We start from the raw sequence: 21,858 nt of genomic DNA, 5'->3' as shown, positions 1-21,858 counted from the left end.
CTTCTTTTAAACTCTAAAACTCCTCTGCTATGATTCATATTTAGTTCAACATGTTTTCACACATAAAAACTGGGTCTGAAGCTCATCTCCTCTTACTTCCTGATTGAGAAATGTGGATCAGGCCTTTAGCCCCGCCCACCACCTGCTGTCTCCAGGTGGACAAGTGAAAGAGCAGAGAGTATCAAGATGGTCAGAGGAGGAAACATCAGAGAGACTCAGTCTCATGTTTGAGCCTCAGTCAGACCCAGACTCAGAGGAGGAGTCTGAGACCAGAACCAGAGACTAGCAGACGGATCAGAGCGGTTACATCCCCTGCAAAGTGCAACGCAAGTGTCTTTGCTAGTTTCAGAGCAACGCAGTTGTCATTTTCCCATGCAGCTCCCACGTTGTTGAAATAGCAAATACACCTGCAATTAAGTTCTCCAAGATACTGGAACAACCTATCTGTCAAGTACCTGAAAACCTGTGTGCAGGTGTACTGAGGAGAACTGGGGCTGATTTAAAGGCAGAGGGAGCGAATACACAAAATCACAGCAAATACTGACCTATCTGTCAAGTACCTGAAAACCTGTGTGCAGGTGTACTGAGGAGAACTGGGGCTGATTTAAAGGCAGAGGGAGCGAATACACAAAATCACAGCAAATACTGATCTGATTTTTTTTCTCTTTGCTGCACTTTGGATGACGTTCACTGATAAATACAAACTTTTCATGGCATAACTGATGAAAGCTTCCTGACTTTACTTTTAGTCCCTAAAACTTCCGCACAGTTCCATACATGTATGGATATATTAACATCAGGCTCCTTTCCGTCTGTCAGCGATGGCAAGATCCTGGTCCACAGCAGGACCAGTGACGTGTCGGTGGAGTTATCAGGACATAACCAGGAAGTCAACTGCCTGGACTCTAAAGATGGACTCATCATCAGCGGATCCAGGGACCGAACAACGCGGGTCAGAACACCTTTACCATTCACATATAGTAAAGTGATGCACAGCACCAGTGGTGTTCATAATCCACACGTGAATTGGGATGTAAACCTCGTTTACAATCTTACATTTCACCTCAGACTCAGTTCATCATGAGCTTCACTCATGTCAGTGTGTCATGTATATATCATAGTTTGTCTGTGTATGCATGCATTATAAATTGTGCTTACTGGGGACTTTTATGTCTCTAGATTTGGACCTCGACTTCCAACTGCCCCAAAGACACAATCCCCATGTACGACAGAGTGTGGTCTGTTGCCATCAGTCCAGCACTGAGGTAAGACTTTGCTCAGAATCACTAACAAAGAGGTTGACAAATGTGGCGGTGATTGATGGCACAGTTAAATAGGGTTTCCCTCGGTAAGAGTGCTAGTGGACGTGGTAAGATCTTCAGAGGATCTCTCTAATCAGTCTTTGATGTTAACGACACAGACACTGACTGTAAGATATGACACCAGCTCATGGTCATTTTCTATCTCAACTTGACACAGACTTTAGGTTTACATGTCCAGATGGTGATTATCAAACCAATCGGAGCATGGTGTTGACCTCTGTGGCTGGGGTTAGGGCTAAGGTTAGGTTGAGGGGAAGGTAAAGCTGAACACTGACTGGTTGAGCTGTTTGTAAACAGACAGGTTTGTTTCCTTCTTTTCTAACATTGCGCCATGATTCTCTGATCAGTTACCGCGAGGCAAAAGTGTGTGATCTGATCTATCAAACACTGAGTCTAACGGATCTCTTCTTGAAATCAACTAGTAGTTTCTAAAAGTTTCTAGATGATGTTGTAAATAGCAGTTTGCTGTTTGATGTAGATCCTCTTCTCTTTTTTCTTTCAAGGTTGTTATAGTTCATAATAATATCCTCTGCTGGTGGCAGGTGTGTCCTTATTCGTTTCGTTTATTTTGGGGCTATCTTGTTCAGATTTCCATCACTTGCATTACGAGCACACTCATATCCCTTAGTGTTTTTGCCTGGATCGCAACAGTGTGGCGAGCCTTAGAATCACATGTCACTGACTGACTGACTGAGCGATGAAGTGACACCATTGGTCAGCCAAATACCACATGACTGAATGTTGAATTTACAGTTTCCCTATTGGCTCTTGCTCTGTCAAAATGATTTGGCACAAACAGTCTCTTTGCGTAATCAAGGTGGGTTCACAGACAGTGTTTCCAACTGAGCTCCCCTGTCACTAGACCTTTCCTACACCTTTAGCAGCTTTTTTTTTTTTTTTAAAAAGCACCTAGTGTTAAATGTAGTGACTTTTTGGACACATGTTAGCTACTTCCCATAGCAGAGAGTCACCAGTACTGCCCCGCAAATGGCCTGAAGTGACTGCTGGATAACATGTAGTCTTAATAGGCCACGTTTCACTGTTTCAAACTTGTTCTGTTGTCGTGATTAATTAGCATAGTATGTCATGTAGCGACATTTAGCTACTTTTTGCGCAGACTTCAGCTACTTTACATTGAAAGTAGTTGTTTACAGCAGCTCCAACAGGTTTCAGCTACGTCCTTAATTTTGCACATTGACCATACATGGTCCAGACATATACTAAGTTTTGACTTAGTGTTTGAATTTTGATTTTTCTATTTTAGTTTTGTTGACTTTGTAACATAGTTTATATATATATAGAAAATAGTAAAGATTGGAGTATCCATGACGGGACTGAAGTGGACTTGAGAGAGCGGAACCAGATTCTTTGTAGTGGTGGCTGAGAAGCGCCTTTGATTTCTCAGCCATGTTTACTTTCAGACACTTAATAAGGCACACTCACACACCCTCGCTCACAGCATTGATGACATGCAGGCAGGCAGATGCAGAGCACTGTAACAGTATCCTGACTTCAGCACCTGCTCGTCCAGCAGAGAGGCAGGTGATCGTCCATCTGGCCGCAGGGTGGAAACATCACAGGTCCGGGGGGGTTTCCCATCTCACTAAATAACTGCCTGCCCTGGATTCATTAAAACAAAGTACAGTCGTTAATGCTAGCTCCTTGGTTTTCTGCATAGCAGGACACTGCTTCTGTTACATTTATTCATCTTTTTTTTAGTGCAGTTTGTGAGATTATCACCTGTTAGAGAGAGTGGTCTCAGCAGGGATTCTGTTGACATCTTTACGTGGCCTAACGAACCGGTGAAACTGGTTGCTCTTGTCATTATCTGCTTTATACTGCTGCAGCTCTGATATACCAATATCTTGTCAGAAAACTCTCTCTGAAACACAAAGAGCTTCTCATGGAGTTAACATGGTTTAAAATAGCTGTCAGGTGCTTGTTTTTGCAGCAAGTACCTTCGTTGTCCCCTGAATCCCAACAAACCTGCCCACATCAACAGTGCGAGGCTACATACACACTGTTTTAGTTTTAAAACCCATTTCTCTTTTGCTTCATTAACACCTGGCGTCCAAACAACTCCAAACAACTTTCGAGCTCCTAAAACTGAGCTTTAGTTTGAAAACTCTGGGGTTGTGTTGTAGTGTGGACGGGGACAAATGGACACCTTTGGAAACGAAGACACCATCATCCAATTCGGATCCAGCCCCTACACCCCCCCCCTACCCACTCTCACTCCGTTTGCGCATTCGTGTGACGGGTCCGCACATTGAGTGTCGTTCCAAACTAATATCCCTGAAGTGGGAGTGGGTTATAAAGCCTCCAACACTGAGTCTGCATCGATGCAGACTTACAAACCACAGTCCCAGACGAGTGCAGCATCGCTCTGAGTGAGGGATGGATGAAATGCATATACCTACTAACGTGAGTTCCGTGTGTTTATTTCAAAAGGACAAGTCATAAACTACCTGAAACAGACATTTGACTATTTTCACACACACATGATGAAATTAAACGTTACGTTGTATTTTGCAATGAACATCACGCTGTGTACCCAAGAAAAAATGTGTGTTTTTATTTGACTTGATCAAAGGAAAAAATAAAGATATAATTAGATTAAGACAGCAAACGAAAACATGTTCTGCAAAAATGAAATGCGGCCAAAGAAGCATGTGAGTGAATTTTTATACAATTAATAATTTTCCTTCCACAAGCTCACTGTGCCATGAATGTGATGAGGGCGATGTCATTGCCCACACACCTTCATCTTTGTCAGTGCTGTGTGTAAGATTATATTTTAGATAAATATTGATTTAATCACAAGATCTTTCTGAAATCTTTTGGGTAGCAATGAATTTCCTGTTTCCATCAGAGAAAGATGAGGTCGTCCCAAAGCTTGCGGTTGTATTTATCCCCTCCTCCTTAATGAAGAGACCCTCCACAGCCACGACTGTGACTCCACACGGAGTTACACTCTGTCTCTGAGTGCGAGTGTGTAGCGACCAGATTGGGTCTTATCAGCCTGGACACGCAGTGGTCAATACAACATGATAATGAATTACAAGTGTTACTGACCTTGTTGCCTTTGCTAGGAGCTGTTGTTCACTTACAGTCTGTATTTGAACACTGCAGCTGTCTTGCAACTAATCAGCTGCACAGTAGAAAATCTGCTTCCCGTTTACACCGGCTTGCTCATGCTCAGTGTTCCTGAATGGTCATGTATATATGTGTTTTCAGGTAATATGCCACTATAAATGAAAACATAGTAGTGTGGACGGAGCCTGAGACTCAGCCTGCGAATGAGATTTTCTCAGCTGTTTCAAGCTGTCTCTCCTTCAGCAGATGCATTTACAGTATTATTTAGAGCTTATTGAAAACACATTGTGTTTATGGAAATATGATCAGAAATACGAGCTGTTTTAAACCTTCACACAGTTTTGTTTTATCAATCCCATCAGCAGACAGAACACTGATGCATAACCTCACACCTAACACTGGATGCTGGTGTCTTTCCTTATCATGGTTATTATGTGCTGTTCAGTTACATTTAGGAGGAGATCATGGTCATGGTAAATGTTTAAAGTACAGTCGGGCTTCTTTTCAGTAGAGCGCATGCTACTTCCCGCAGTCGTCCAATACGGACTGAATTGCTTTGATTCCGCGCTTCTTTGAAACTAGGAACTGCTTTTTGAAAACATTAACAACATTCATTCCTAAAAGCATATTATTAAAATGAACTCTAAGCCCATTTAAATCCTTAAAGCCCAGTTTTAGTCCAGTCACAGCTTGGTCCTTGCGCCTTGTAAATAAATCAGGAGCACATAAAATATCCTCTTTTTTGCTCTAAATCTGTAGCTGTTGCCCCTAAGAAAATAAGAAATCCAGTATATCAGCGTACATGCATGGTGGCCTTGTCTGTCTGGCCCAGGCCTCGGAGCGTCTCTCAGATCTGAGAGGAACAGGCAGATTATCCACATCATTAATTCTCCAATTTGCTGGCTGAAATAGCAGACTGCGCCTCAGCCCGCTGCCCCCTCATAATGGAAACCTGCTCGCTACCTCTCGCTGACCAGCGGCCTGGTTAATTAAAACTCTTCTGGAAACCAGGTGTCAACTCACTGATATACCTATTAAACCCACCTCTGCTCTGCACACCCAGTAAGTCTCCCCTCCAGCTGGTTCCTGAGGTTTTTTTCACCTCAGTTGTTTAAGTTCAGAGTCACAGAGGGAATAAGGAACAAACCACACTGAACCACACTGTTGAGAAAGTGACGTACAGCAACACAAGAAGTGGGTGTAGACCACTGTTCTATGATATGATGGTGATGCAGTCAAAAGTAATTACATGCTCACTGTAGGATTTATCAATACTCGCGTTACACTCATGATCTGTAAATGTTATGAGTGTTTCATACAGGATCAGTTTCCACACTGAGCCACAGCAGGGTGGGTGTGAGGCTGTGTACAAGCTTGATGTGCAAGCTCCTGATCCCTGACACTCGTGTGCATGAGCTACAGTACAACACACACACACACACACACACACACACACACACACAGCTCGTTCAAGTTCAGGTTACATGCAAACGCAGTTGGAAGTTCTACTACTAACTCTACTACTGTACATGATAATAAGATATAAAACAAAATGGATAAAAACAACCTGATCAACATGAATATCCCAAGTTTTTTCAAGCTTGTAAACACAGTCATAACCTCTCATATAAACACCCCAGATCCATGGTAATGCTTAAATTGAAGAAGACTTATCTGTGTGAACATGTAGGACACTGAATACATTTTTCAAATATTAAAATCACACTTCTTTTGTTTCACAGTGAACCACACTTTCAGGTTGATATCTGTAATGTTCTACTTCCTTTTTTCACATAAAAGAGGGAAGTTCAGTTTGGTCAAGAAAGTGAAATTCATTTATGATGAAAAGAAATCCAACATTCACATAGCCTGCTGATTATCTAAGGAGTGCAGCAGTCACACAGCCGGTGTGAACACACGCGTGTGCGAGCGTCAGCATTTCAGTGACGCAGCCGCCACGCACATGCAGGCAGTGTGATCCCGGCGTTAGCTGAACCCAGGTCTCTGGCTGCGTTGGTCTCAGGTCAGGAGACTCTCTGACTCTCTGCCTCTCTTCCCAGATGTGTGACATGGTAACTCACTGTCTTGTTTGTGCCACCGTGACAGATTTTGTGAGATGTTTAAAAGGTGAAGAGGGTGAAGGGTGACTGCACCACAGAGCAGGAGAGAGGAGAGGGAGCTGGTGGAAAGTGGATCCTACATTTACTATAGAGCAGCTTGATGCTTGGTGTCTGTCGTTAGACCATTGTTGCCTCGTAAACACCTGCATATTTTGAACTGTGCACCCCCAGTTTGTAGTCTCCACGCCCAAGCGGGGAACCCCGATGACATCACTGGGGTTCCTTTCTCAAATATGAGCTCCTCCGGAGCCACAAGAGTGTCAATGAGCTTTGGCTCTCCAGCAAAGCAACACATCAGTCCCCAGATCAACACATCCCTGCTGTTGTAGCCTGACTGCTTCTTTCATCTGTTCAGTGCATCCAGTATGTGCTGGAGGTGACGACTGATGCACAGCAAATGGGGTTAATTACATACAGTATATCATCATCCAACTGGAGGGAAATCAATTTGTGTCTGTAAACTTAACACTACTAGATCCAACACACCCGTACTGTACACACACATCTCATCCCACCTGTTTCCATCCTTGTGTTTCTGTTGTTCCACTGGATATCAGCTCAAGGTCTGTTAGCGAGCATTATTGTGGCTGCGGTGAAATGCCAAGGCTATTGCAGGACGGCTGCCCCCGTCCCTGCTCCCTGCCGCCTCGGAAAAGAAATCGATCCCATCAGTGGCCGTGGACCTTGGCTTTTTTTTTTTTTCCTTATTCAGATTGCTTTCCACACTCATGTTCCTTTTTTTCCACACCATATTGTGTGTTCACACTGTGTGACCTCTGATGCAGCTCATACTGGACAGGCTCAGTGAAATATGACGAGGCTCTACAGGAGGTAGCGGGGTAAAACAGGGTCAGATAGGTTTTTCTCACACTGTTATCTTTGTCTCCTCTGTCTGCCTTTGTCCCCCTGTGGGTAAATCCCCACTGTACATGGTTTTCACAGGTTGCCTTGACCACAGTGTTGACAGACAGTGACACCAGGCCAGAAAAAGCAATGATTTTCTTTTTCATTCATAATTCTTGGCCATTTTCACAATAAGAATATTTCGTTTCAGCCCGATCTACTGACTTTTAGTTTTCAATGAAATAAACCAAAATGAGTCGTTAACTAAATAACTAAAACAATTGCAGTCTACCACGTTTTGTTTTGCATGTTGGAAAAAAAAAGAAATAGCTAAACATACTTTTTGTTGGTCAGTGGGATCTAAGTACTTTTTAGTGTCTCCTGGAAACTCCTCCGTTGTGTTATGAGTATTTGCAGCTCATGTGTTTTCTTAAGTTGCAGAGTGTTGAGCTCTCAGGGCCACTGTATCTGAGAAGGTAATCTACAATTACACAAATGTTTACCTGTTGTCTTGTTACATTCATTATGATGGACATTTCCACAGCACCAGTTCCATCAGTGCAACAACAGAGATGCATCATGCTCATCATTCTGCTAGGAACACTTTCTCTATCTTACGCAAGTGCTGCTTTTATTCGATAATTACTTCCAATCAGTGAGGGTTTCATCCAGGAGCTCAAGCTTCGACACACAATCCAAAGATGGTGAATGATGAATGAGTAAATTTACCTGCTGAATCTTCTGGACACATCCTCATTGATCTCTGTGGAATCATTGGGTGTTTCCTGCAGGTGACCCAGGGTTAGCAGACCTCTTGTGTCCAGAAGGCTAGCGAGCTACTTGCCCCATGATTCTCCTCTTATGAGCCACAGACATCCCAGTGTTCTCCCTGTGGATGGCGCTTCTCCTTCTTTCTGCGTTGATGATGTATTGTAGGCTCTGGCCGAGGATCACGCTACCAAGCCCTCCAGCCACTTTGCCTACATTCTCCCCTTAAACTTGGTGAGCTTCCTCTTGAAGGCATCATCCAAGCGATCTTTCCAGAGGACTGTAAGCTCCAGCATGATGACTTGCCTTGACCATTCAGACATGAGAACCATATCTTGTCTAAAGATGCTGGGTTTTTTGCGGAGGCCACGGTTCCTGCAGATGTCAGAGCTGAGGGTCCTGGCCCGCACTTTAAGGAAGGTGATGGTCTGTCCTGTTTCTCCAATATCCGTTAGGACTAGATCATGGCACTAGTGGTATCACCACTGATGTTAACCATAGACTGCCTGGACAAGGAACTTGATGCGATTGGCCTTAGCTTTCCACAGCTAGGCCCATGTTGCCTTGTTCTCCAACACTTTGTCCCACCATGACCAGATAGCTCCTCTGCCCCACTGTCAACATCCTACATGACCTCCACCCTTGTTGATCTCACCTCCCCCTCTCCTTCCTTTTGGTAGCATCACTCGGGAAAGTTGGAAAACATTTAAGTCCCGCTCTGTCTTGAGTCTCCAACCACATCACTTCGCTTTGGCGCACCCTCTACTCTGTGTAACGACTTCCACCGCACGCCACTTTCTCCCAGTCCTCACTTTGATTCCAGCTTGGGCCGCCTTCAGGTCGGTTGACTGCAAACCTTGCTAAATCTCGTCAAGGTCCTTTTCCTGTGATCTGAGTGGCAGTTGAAGCTCGGTGTTGTGTCCATAGAGTGTGATGCTGCTCAGACTCCTAGGCAGCTCCAACCATCTTCTGATGTGACAACTTATTTTCCCGTCGGAGGCCTCATGGCAGAAAAATATGATCAGCCAACTCTCCAAATCAGTGCAGGTGGATCCCCTGGATGACGTATCCCCGAGAGTGCTGATATAATGGACACTATATGGAATTTACCATGTGAACCATTACAGCACATCACTGACCCTGTTTACCTGGCCTTCATTTGTTTGTGGTTGCTACTATTTGAGACTCGACCATGATTTGGATCAGCTTTAATTTAAGAATTTGCGGTATATTCTATTAGTGATGAGTCTCCTGCTTTTTTTTTTTTTACATCGTGTTTTCTCCCTCTCACCATTCTCTCTCTCCTGCTGTGTTCCTTGTGTGTACGGGTCCTGGCATTAGGAAGTGAGGCAGGTGGTTAGCTAATAATTGACTAAGGTGTTTCCTGCAGACACCGCTCTCATTCAAACAAGACCCGACAGGCTGAGGTGTGGGCTGGGCAGCTGCAGATGTGCAGCGGCAGGTCACGGCTGAGAAGGTTTCTTGGGCCAGGCTTTGAGCTCATCGCTCGGCTGGTTATCCTCTGTGGATGTGAAGTCTGGGTGATCTCTCATGAACTTTTTCCTCCAGATTGCCAGTCTGTATCCATGGTGTATTTCCCTGTTAATGCGGCTTTAATGGCTCCGCATCATCCCTCATCAGCAAAAGTGGCCAAGTCTTCCAGTTTTGACACGTAGCCTGGTATTTACATGGAGCATATGGAACCTGATTATTCATATCCTTGTGTATATGATCATAACAATATCTAGGTTTCTGATCATCTGTGTGCAGATTCATTTCTAAAGCACCAGGTAAAAGTGGAGGAGTGTGGGGTTTACAGTGCATTGTATTAACAAAGTAATGCCTTCAGTTGACAGTGAACTCAGTTTGGCTTCTGGCTGTATGAACGCTGCGAGATTAACATCTAAACTCATGGAAAACAAGAGTGAAAAATACACAATACAGTCTCTGAAGTCTGGCTTTCAATTTCATTTCAGTGTTTTAATCATCATAACATTGTTTATCATCATATTTCTTTTTGTTTAACTGACTGACTAACACATAAAGCCTCTTTCAGACATGCTCCCAAACGGTCGTGTCACATCTGAATAATTTGCCTGAATCACTGGTTACAGATCTGATGAAGTCAGACCTGTTACAGATCTGATGAAGTCAGACCTGTAACATTTCTGTATCACTTAAACGCAACTCGAGTCAGATTAACATACAGACCCCCATGAGGTTCACTACACAGAGAGATTAAATACACGTCTTGTTCTGCCTTCCTGAATGTCACGGTGATAAAATAACTATGGCTAAATCATAAAACATAGATAGTAATCCTGCATTCAAACTCGCACTGAAGTCAATGTATTACCAGCAAAAAGGATCAAAGAATGTCATGTTGATAAGTGTTTTATTTTTGATGAATTATTACTAATGCATTATTATGTAAGTCAGGTCACATGTTTGGTCAAATCCTGATCTGTAGAGTAAATAGTAGCTACAGCTGTCAGATAAATGTAGTGGAGTAAATGTGCAACACAGTGTAAAACTGATATTAGATTAGATTAGATTAGATTAGATTAACTTTATTTATCCCACAACTGGGAAATTCATTTACCACAGCAGAAAAATAAACAACTATAGAATAAGCATCTATGGAAATATACAACAAAAATATACCAAATATACACTAATAAATACAATATCAATATTTATAAATATATAGATATAAAGACTGTTTCAGTATTTTGGTAAAATTCTCAAGTAAAACACTGAAACAAGTATAAACACTTTTTCCCTCAGATGTGGCCCAATGACCCTGAGGATGATAGTTACAAGCCTGTTGCAAATTTACTATGAGGGATGCAAAATTTTGCATCACTCTAATTTTCTAATTAACTACAGTTGGATTTATGGTCAATGTAAAGAGTGTAAATTAAAGTGTAAACTACAGCCTATGTGACAGCAGTGCCGCCACTGACATGTGAGGCGTGACTTTGATTTATAGTATCGACTTACATCTGCCCCTTGCAAGATGCTGCAGCAGAAGAGTCGTGCTAGAATTGACTTTGTCAGAATCAACAGCTTCGTCTTTGTTACTAAGAAAAAAAGGCAACAGCGTCAGAGGAGGACATGGTGTGTGAGACCAGTGAATGTCTCAAAGCAAAAATGAAGGGGAATACACTGTGCTTATTCGCCTGAAAGCTGGAAACACACGGGAGGTAAACACAGCTCATGACTAATCACGACTCCTCTGGTCCTCATGTGATATCGGCGTCAACACCGTGATCCCAACATGTCACACAATCAGCTGCACCGTAAGCTGCAGGCCTGCTCATGTAGCCACTGTATGCTAGGTGAGTAGATCTTAACGCATAATGGTAAATGGACTGCTCTGTAGAAAAGCGTTTAAAAAGCAGTGGTGACAGAGCTGCCATCAGTGTCCTGCCCAAGCACACTTTGACAGGAGGAGCCGGCGATCGAACCGCCAACCCTGCAGTCAGTGGACGACCCGGTCCAGCAGCTGTGCCGCAGCCTTAAGACTACAGATATTAATGGGCCCAGCTGCAATTCATGTGTTTTGCATAATGTCTTGGTAAAAAGCATCTGTCCTGTAAGCGTGTATTCACGTCTCATGAGGAAAGTTTTCAGCTCAACAAAAAGATCAGTGGTTTATGAGTCTGAAAAATCAGTGACATGAAAAAAAAGCAGGAATTTTTCTGTTACTTTGACAGACGCTCGTGTCGAGCAGCACAGATCCTGTAATGTTTGCACATTGGTGCCAATTTCCTGCCAGACTAGGTGGGTATCCTGACGTGGAGCTGGGGTGGGGTTTGGCGTCGGGGGTACGCTACACTGACCAGTAGTGTAGGGAAGGGGGGCTGGGCAGAAGCCAGTGAAGGGAGAAGCTACCCTGAAGAGAGGTGAGAACAGGGAGGGGTGAGAATTGTTTTGTCTAGAATTCCTCAAGCACAACTACAAAGATGTTGCAGGGGCCAAAAGCGCTTTTGAAAGTTTCCAAAAGAAGAACATGATTGTTGGATAAACCATCCCCAATTCGCCACTTTCTCACCACCGCCGGGGGAGGACGACCTTTGACCTCCGGTATGAAAGTACAGGGTGACGGCACAGCAGCCACCCAGCCAGCCAGAGCCAACCCTCTCTGACTGCACCCCCACCGTCGCCGCCGCCACCACCCAACCTCACACACTCCAATTTCACCCCCACTGCTCTGCCCCACTCAACCGCAAGAAAAAACCCGAAATTCATGTCTTTCTCTTTGGTCTCTCCCGAGCCGTCCCTGTGGCTCAGGAGTCAAGAATTCAATTAGTTAAAAAAAGAGAAGAAAAGAGCGAGGCTGCAACAATGCAGCGATAAGGGGGCAGAATGTGCGTTCCCACACGCTAAATACAGGGCGCTTTCCCTGGGGCCCACAGAGCCAGAGGACCCGCACCACAGGAGGCGAGAATAATCACAGCTCCCTCTGAACCCCCTCATTACACACACACACACACACACACACACACACACACACACACACACACACACACACAAACACACACACCTTACATTCCTCACACACAGATAGCTTCATGCAGACACGCATTACAGGCAGACATTCCCTTGAAGAAAGACACACCTTGCAGACACACTGCTCCATACTACACACATAAACACACACACACACAGAAACTTTCAGCAAACACACACACACACACACACACACACTGCACATAAAGACCTCTCATTACATGCTGGCCTCATACAGGTGTTCTCAGGTCTCAGGTTTAGCCAGGAAGAGTGTTTTCCTGCATCTGGCTTGACACACTTTGCCTGATGTCAGACAAACACAACTGCAGACAAACAACAGTCCAAGTCTGTTTCCAAACGTTCACAACAACTAAAACCAGCAGAACAACACGGGAAGAGAAGTTTTTTGTCTTGAGCTGTACATCTACAACATGTCACACCAAAATACACAGATACTTACATGTTTTTTTTTTGAATCAGCTGAGTTTTCAGCTTGTTAAACTTCAGTAAAGCCTACAGAGCGAAAACCCTTAAGAGAGGGAAAATATTGTTTCTGGTCATTAAGGTCAGATTAGTTAGACTTTCTAGTTTTAATGCTCTCTAGTGTTGCTTATTAAACTCTTAATATTACAAATATATCTATATATCACAAAAATATACCTATATGTCAAATCTATAACAAATTGATCAGTATCAGTTCATTTGTTGAGGATTTTTTCACTTTATTTCACCCTCTGCTCTTGGAAACTGTTTTAGGTGTTTTGACATTTTTTTGGACCACATGATTAGTTGATTAATCATAAAAATAATTGGCCAGATTGACTGAGAATGAAAATAATCCTTAGCTGCAGCTCTAATCTAAATATTAACAATAATATTTTTTCAGTCTCAGTATATGAAACGATATAGTAACAGTATAATCAAGTGGATATTCAAGTTATTTATTACATGAGACAAAACTCATCTTTAAGCAGAGATTTAAGTGTTTATTATTATATTTTTGGAAGCTGGTGATTAAACAGGTAATGAATGACAACATAAGACAAAGCTGTATTAATATAGAATATGTCTTCTGAGGTATTTTATTCTTAACAACACTTAAACACCTTAAATCTGCTTACAGATAGATTATATAGTGTTAAAAAACAGATATTAAATATAGTTGGTTGCTTTTGTTTATTAAAAAAAGGAGATAAACTCAGAGTGTTTCCATATTTTATTACGATTCAATTTAGACAACACGTTTTTTTTGTAAAATTACACATTTATATGCACGGTGATATTGTCAGAGTTTCTCATAGATTATTTGTTCAGGATGTTTTGAAGTTTGTTGAAGCTGCAGCTGATTGGTTACCTTGGTTACTGACAGACTTCCATTTCTTTATATGTTTATTTAGTTGAGCTAGGTTTTTTACATTTTGAATGATGAATTATCCCCAGAGTGTTAAGGTGAACATGTGTGGATGGAGCCCTAACAGCGTGGGAGTGTGTGCTGTGTAGTGGCGGCCGTGTTATTCATACAGCACATTATCCTAATGAGCGTCACTCCCACCACATTTTAGCAGGAGAAAGCTCTGTGATCACTGAAGCTCTGCTTCTAGTGGATCCCAATTTAAAACTTGTCAGTCGCGCTCCCCAGCGACCCCGACTACACACACACTTGTCACAGAGACCTCCTTTCACCAACTCCCTCCGAAATGTCACCGAATTATTGAGGATCCGTTCAGAAAAGGCTGTTTTTCTCATTTTCATTGTTTCAAATGGTCTTTGTGTTTGTTTTTCTTTTAGCCTCCATTTATTGAGCTGCTTGTTGAAAAGCAGTAACTCCACATAGTTCTGCTGTGCTCCGGTCTTCATGGGGAAATAGCTCAGGGCAGTGAAGCGTGTCAGCTCCTGAGGAAGGTCTTAACACAATGTTTGTAACAAGTCATCTCTAGATATCCATTAATCAGGATCATCCATCAGTCAATCAAAGCGTCCACTTATCCATCATGTAATTAATGATTTAGGATTATTTATTTATTTAATGACGGATTAATTAGCCATTTGACGTTATCAAGTAAAAATATCAAAGATGTGCAGATGATTTCTTGAAAACTGCAAAATACTTTTTTTTTTGTCTTTTATAGCATCAACACTGAAAAATAAAAATTTAAGATTAAACACGGTAAATGATAAATAAATAAAATAAATGCTGATCTAAAATATGAATTTAATATATATTTGTCAATTCATTTAACATATGATTTCCCTATATTCTGACATGTCATGATGTCTGGGTCAGAATAGCAGTGTGAGTGATGGTTCCTGTTTGACCACGTGTAAGACAAACATCACATTAGAGAAAGTTTTCTACAATTCACTGTTGATGTGAATTTGAAATCTTATCTCTTTAATTATAACCCGTCAAATCTAAAAATTGAAGATAGATGTCTTCCATGAGGCAGGGGCATGTATACTAAGTGAATATTTTCACCAATGAATTGAGGATATCTGCATGTGAATCTGTTCTTGCTAATAAATGCTCTGTCAGTCTGGTGTAGATCAGCTGTTAAAGCCTCACAGCGTCTGATGATATAGAGATGGGTTCGTCAAAGTGTCCCACTAGATGGTTCAAAGTGTCATTTAAGTGTTGAATGCAAGAAGTTACCAGATAATTTAAAATCATTTTAACAGTGTGTAATCTCTAATGCAGTTAGAATGACATCAACATTTAAGAGAAGACGTGAAGCTGATGAGGGTTGGAGCTTGTAAAGGTAGAAGTCAATCCAGACTTTAAGTGTGAACTGGATCCATAACGGAGCCTGGTATTAGAGCAGTAGTTTATGGTGGTTAATGTTAGCAAAGCTTTAGATCCATGCTGCAGTGTAACTGACTGGTTTAACTCTGCCTTCTACAATTGACATTTCAGTACAACTAAACTGCAACAGCAAAAAACATTTTGTAGGAAACAGGCTGGATTATGTTCAGAGGCAAATTCATTCATTTATTTATTAACAGCAGCAGAGTCACCAGGAGCTGGTGGTGGTGGTGGATGGTGGAGGAACAAAGTGCACGACAGTCACAGCAGAGACCGGGTTCACATTCACAGTCCCATCTATGGTTTCAGCAACAAAAGCTCTTTGGTTACTTTGAGAGAAAGATGGTGGTTTTGGTTAAATGTAAATAATCAGGTTGTGTCCAAATTCACTGGGAACTTTTTCTGTATTAAAACAGAAAAGGCTCTTTCCCTCACCCTTCACCAAGAGCCATGAGAGTCTGAAGAGAACCAGAGAAAGTTTAATAATGTTAGAGTCACAAGTGGATGTTGTGCTGCAAGATCAGAGAGTTTGGTGGAAAACAGATATAGAACAGATACATTACTGATTCATTCAGTGTCAGTGTTAACAGAAAATGTAATCTGGCTGTAAATGTATGTGCGTTTGCAGTTTAGTCGTACAGAAACATAATGGTGACGGGGATGAACGGTCTCACTGCGTCTCAGCATTTACAGTAACATCTGTAACTCACAAATACATTATCATTGCATTTGAAAGGTCGCTGAGGCCGAACGTGACTCCCAAGAATCAGCTAGCTGACGTTAGCGTGTTGTTGCGTCTGGTGTGTGCGTCCACTGGGGACGGTTGTGTTGGGTCCCGGCCTGTTCCAGGCGGCTGAACAGAGCCGAGGGGCCGGCTGAGGAATGTCCTGGTGACCCTCCACACAGGAGACACAAACAGAAGCCAAAAGGGCCACAAGGGGGGTGGGGGGTGGGGATAGGAGTACTGGGTCCAGGCGTGTGTGTGTGTGTGTGTGTGTGTGTGTGTGTGCTCATGCATAGCAGTGTGAATTTGTGAGAGAGATAGTGCATGTTTGTGTGCATGCATATGTTTGCCCATGCATATCAGTGTATAAGAAAAGACTAGAGGGAGCAAGGGAGAGGAGGCTGGGAGTGAAAGAGAGGGAGAGAGATTGTGTGTGTGCGTGTGTGCGTGTGTGTGTGCGTGTGTGTGTGTGTGTGTGTCAGCGGGGTTCAGCACTTGCACCCTCTGGCCATTGTTTCCCTCCCTGACCGATATAAAAGCATCATAACCCTTTGAGCTCAGACATATTTAGAAAGCAGATAAAAGCACTTTTTACAAACTAGATACACGTCAGACACAAAGCCTGGGGTCAAGCGCAACAAATTAACAACCCTCTTTCTGACGGGAGTTAGGGGTGGGGGGGGTGGGGGGTGACAGGGCAGAGCTAAACCGCCCCTGGAGTCCAGAGCCAAATGCCTCCACATTCCCAGAGTGGGGATGTGGGCTGTTCTCTTGCATTTATATGTAATTGGACCTCGGGTCAGAGAGTAAATATTAAGAGATAAATACTGACTTACTTTTTGTGTTTGTATTATGTTCTCTTAATAGAAGACTTTTTCTTTGTTTGGTATGATCTCATTCTAAAAATTCTAAATGGCCATCATGAAAGACATGTATTTAAATCATTTGTCACTCAGGCTTCATCCAGACTAATACGTTTTAGTTTTAAAACACACCATTTTTTTTATGTTTCCTTTTTTATGTTTTCAAGACTTTTGGAAACTCTGTTGGACCCGTTGTAGTTTGAAAACTCTGGGGTTGAGTTGCAGTCGGACGGACAGAAACTGAGACCTTTGCAAACGATGACGTAGACACCCACACTCGCTCCCTGATTGGGTCTTATCTGCCTGGACTAGCAGTGGTGAATACAACATGATAATGGGTTACAAGCGTTATTGACCTTGTTGTCTTTGCTAGCAGCTGTTCTTCAGTTACAGTCTGTATTTTAACGCTTCAACTGTTTGTTGTTCCTTGTTTTGTCTGCAACTAATTAGCTGCAGAGTAGACGATCAGCTTCCTGTTAAAAAAAAAAAAAAAAAGTATATTATTATAATGTAATTATAATTAAAGATGTGATTGGGGACACAAGCACAATTTTACACAGGCTCAACCTGGAATTCATAATCGCAGAGCCACAGATCAGGCCACGCCCACAGGACGAATCTATGAAAGCATGAATGGGCTTCTGTCCGTCTTCTAATTCAAATTCAAGTAGCTTTATTGGCATTAACAAAAAGACGTTACTGCCAAAGCAGTTTACAGAATATTAAAATACATACAAGCAATACGATAATTATTAAATATGTGTACTTATTACTTATTAAGTTACATACTGTCCTTTTTCTCTCTCTTTTCTCTCTCTTCAACATGGGTTAACACAGTTAGTTAATTAGTTTAATTGAGTAGTCCATCAATCAGCAAAACTGAATTTAAATTAATGGTCATTTGTCATTTATCAAGCAAAAATACCAAATGTTTCTTGACATGGTACCAACAGTGGAGATGTCGGTAATCCTGCTACACCATTGTAAAGTCAAATTTTGAGTTGTTGTCACTTTGCAAACTTGGATCCACATTTATTACTTTTTACACTTAATATACTAAATAGTTAACCTGTTAATTGCAAAATAGTCATTAGTCTTGATTTTAGTTTTTATCTTTAGCTAAAAAGGTTAGCAAACGTGTGAGGATGGGGTGCTGGGCTGTTCTGTCACCTCCCATTCCACCATCGCTTCAACTATATTTGTTTCAGTAAAGCCAAAGTCATTTTTGTTCCTAGTTTTCTGTGGTGTAAAAAGCTAAACGTTGGGTACAGAGCAGTTCAACAAAAAGATACATTTACAACTGTGTCCTAAATCACTTCGTAGGAAGAGGATAGAGATTTGGGCATTTAATGAGTAGTTCACCCAAAACACAAAAAAGGCTTCATACCTCAACCCTAGTGATATGCGGCCATGCAGACAGTTTTGGTTTTATACATATGTCCCACAACCCCAAAACTGCTGGGGTAAATTCAGTTTAATTTGTGCTTGTCAAAACTGAAAGTGGGGTGGACTTCACTGTATATTTGACAGTGCTTTTGTGTCCTTGTTTCTCAGGATAATCCACAGAACTCAAAATTGATAGTTGTCATGGGAACTGTTGCTTCAGTATAAAGTAGTTTTCATTTTCGTGGTGCAAAATTCAGTATTGACCTAAAGAATTTTTGATATTTTCTTTTTTTTTTTCTGGGTGGTTAATGAAGTGCTGTTCCGAACTTCTGCAGTTGTCAACAGCTGGAAGGGCTGTGTGTAGATGTGGTGAAAATGATGCTGAGCAGGTGACAGTAGGATGTAACAAGAAGCAGGGTGTGCTTGGATGTAAAAGAGATAATCTTCACTTGTTTGAATAGCAGCAAAATCAGGTCACCTGCTCCCTCCGCAGGCAGAAAATCCAGGACGTTCGTATTCTTCTTCTTTAGCAATTTTGGAATGCTCTCCCTGATGCATGGATTACGATACAGCGCCACTACATTGCCGTATTGATGTACAGCCACAATTGCAGTTACAAACGTCAAATCCACCGAGTACCGAGAAAACAAGTAGGCCCACTAGAATTTTGTTGGGAGGCAGAGGCAGCAAGAAATTTGGCGGAGGCGGCCGCATCGCAATTCTGTATGCAGGAAAAACCCTGCCCATTCACACACACATTCATAACACTTTTTTTTTTACTCTTCCTTCAGTACTTTTCTATCGCACACACACACACACCGATGACACATCAGGAGCAAATTGGGGTACAGTATCTTGCCCAAGGACACCTCGACATGTGGACTGGATGGAATCACTGACCTTCTGATTAATGGACAACCTGCTCTACCTCCTGAGCCACAGCCCAAAATATCTGACGCGTTGCCACCAACTGGGAAACAAGTTCTACAGTAGCTTCAGAAAGTGTTCAGACCGCTTCCCTTTATTGTGTTGTAGATTTAATTTTGAATGAATGGAACTGTGCTCAGTTCAATCTACACTCACCAAGCCATAATGAGAAAGGGGAAACTTGTTTCTAGACATTTTTGTACATTTATTACAAAGCAAAAACTGAAATCTTCCCTTTACAAAAGTATACAAGGACATTGACAATTCTGATTCAAGTGCCTATTGCCTACAATATACATGGTGGTTTCATTATTTTCCCAGGCAGCCAGACACCAACCAGTGCTCAGAGCACAAATTTAAGGTTAATCAAATTATGTAGACCTAAATGATACAGACTGAATGTGGGGGTTTAGGGCCCCTGGTGGTCTAGAATCTACTGGAAAGTCGCCCATCTTGATTAGTTGGTAATCCAGCCTCGGTCCAAGTCGTGAATGATACTGCATTGGAAAGCCATCATGAGTCAATCTATTGTTTTCCTGACAGACATGTTGTTGTTAGGGTTTCTGTCCTCTAGAAGATGTTGTTGGTGTGTCGTTTGTGTGTTGTTAATATGTTGTATATTTGTTGTTAATATGTTGTCAGTGTGTTGTCGGTGTGTAGTCTATATGTTGTTAATATGTTGTCAGTGTGTTGTCGGTGTGTAGTCTATATGTTGTTAATATGTTGTCAGTGTGTTGTTTGTATGTTGTTGGTGTGTTGTTAATATGTTGTTGATGTGTTGTTTGTGTGGTTGGTGTGTGGTTTGTGTGTTGTTAATATGTTGTTTGTGTGTTGTTGGTGTGTGGTTTGTGTGTTGTTGTTGTGTGGTTTGTGTGTTGTTATTATGTTGTTCGTGTGTTGTCTATGTGTTTTTAAAATGTTATCTGCGTATTGTTTGTGTGTTGTTATTATGTTGTTGGTGTGTTGTTGGTGTGTTGTTGGTGTGTTGTTAATGTGTTGTTGGTGTGTTGTTGGTGTGTTGTTAATATGTTGTTGGTGTGTTGTTGGTGTGTTGTTGGTGTGTTGTTAATATGTTGTTGGTGTGTTGTTGGTGTGTTGTTAATATGTTGTTGGTGTGTTGTTAATGTGTTGTTGGTGTGTTGTTGGTGTGTTGTTAATATGTTGTCGGCGTATTGTTTGTGTGTTGTTAATGTGTTGTTGGTGTTTTCTCCGTGTGGTGTTAGTGTGTTGTTGGTGTGTTGTCGGTGTGTTGTTAATATGTTCTCGGTGTGTTGTTGGTGTGTTGTCAGTGTATTGTTTATGTGTTGTTGTTGTGGTGTTGGTGTGTTGTTGGTGTGTTGCTGGTCTGTTGTTAATAGGTTGTCAGTGTATTGTTTATATATTGTTATTGTGGTGTTGGTGTGTTGCTGGTGTGTTGTTGGTGTGTTGTTATTGTGTTGTTGGTGTGTTGCTGGTGTGTACTGGGATCAGGGACTGGTGACGGTCTGGACAGAAGCAGTGTGTTGGTGGTGGTCTTGGGAAAGCGTGGTGCTCCCTGTGCGGTCAGAGTGTTGATTTGGAGCTAACAATGTTGGTACTGTTGGACTCAACTCCCAGCAGGGGCTCTCACACTTTGTATGTGTGTGTGAGTGTGTGTGTGTGTGTGTGTGTGTTATTGTTGCTGCCCATGTCTATGCTTCTGAATGTGTGTTTGCACGCATGAGAGAGTGTTGTGAATGTGTGTAGATGTGTTTTTTCATATCTGTGTGTATGTGTGTGTGTCTGTGTGGGGCTGGGTTCCCACTGAGGACTCAGTCAGTTTGTGTGACCCTGCCACATAGGCCCTTAGATGATACAGCCAGCTGATGAGGTTACCCAAACGGCAGCAGAGGCCCAGCATGCTGCTAATGATGAGAGGCGGAGTGAGGGGGGAGGCACAGATCAGGGGAGAGGAGGGTGACTCCGTTTGGTCAGAGATATGGCTTTGTGTGTGTATGTGTGTGTATGTATGTGAGTGTGTGTGTGTTTAGGGGGGATATCTGCCCCACATTAGGCGAGAGAGGCTCTGACCTTAGCAGCTATAATATCAGTGCAAGCTCTGACCCCAGATCAGGCCTGGTTGGCGCTTCAGAGGGGTGAGAGAGCTGGGGGAGACAAGGGGGTAGTCGTTATTTCATTGTATGGCCGGTGTCCCCCGCCCTGCCTCCACCAGCGCCACGGCCCAGTGAGGGGTGAGTAATGTGAGTAATGGAGAGTAATAGGGTCCAGATAGTGAGTGTGACCGTAACCCTATTGTATCCTGTGTCAACGGGTCAGAGGTCACCCACCACGCATACTGGTCCTGGCCCTGCCCGACCCATTTGGGCCATAAATGAGTTTACCCAACACTAATTACTGGGGGTCTGCCAATGGGCTGCACTGCTTAACAGGCCTGACAGCTGCCTCTATGCCTCACTTAGACGTCCTCGACCCCCCCCACACACACACACACACACACACACACACACACCACCAC

At 42.5% G+C, this 21,858-nt stretch overlaps 1 protein-coding gene across 3 annotated transcripts in view; it reads left to right on the top strand.

Moving 5' to 3' along the window:
• Positions 1-21,858, top strand: part of fbxw4 (F-box and WD repeat domain containing 4) — a 48,713-nt gene that overhangs the window by 3,149 nt on the left and 23,706 nt on the right. For all 3 annotated transcript variants that reach the window (XM_087179178.1, XM_087179177.1, XM_023425693.2), the window contains exons 4-5: positions 820-952; positions 1,180-1,265. In XM_087179178.1, coding sequence (XP_087035304.1) covers positions 820-952; positions 1,180-1,265 — 219 coding nt within the window. The remainder of the gene's footprint in view (positions 1-819; positions 953-1,179; positions 1,266-21,858) is intronic.

Source organism: Seriola lalandi, unplaced genomic scaffold (genome assembly GCF_002814215.2).
Source record: "Seriola lalandi dorsalis isolate HSWRI2012SDOR001 ecotype SW California unplaced genomic scaffold, Sedor1 jcf7180002054795, whole genome shotgun sequence".
NCBI classification, from domain to species: Eukaryota; Metazoa; Chordata; class Actinopteri; order Carangiformes; family Carangidae; genus Seriola; species Seriola lalandi.
This window is presented reverse-complemented; position numbering and strand designations above follow the sequence as displayed.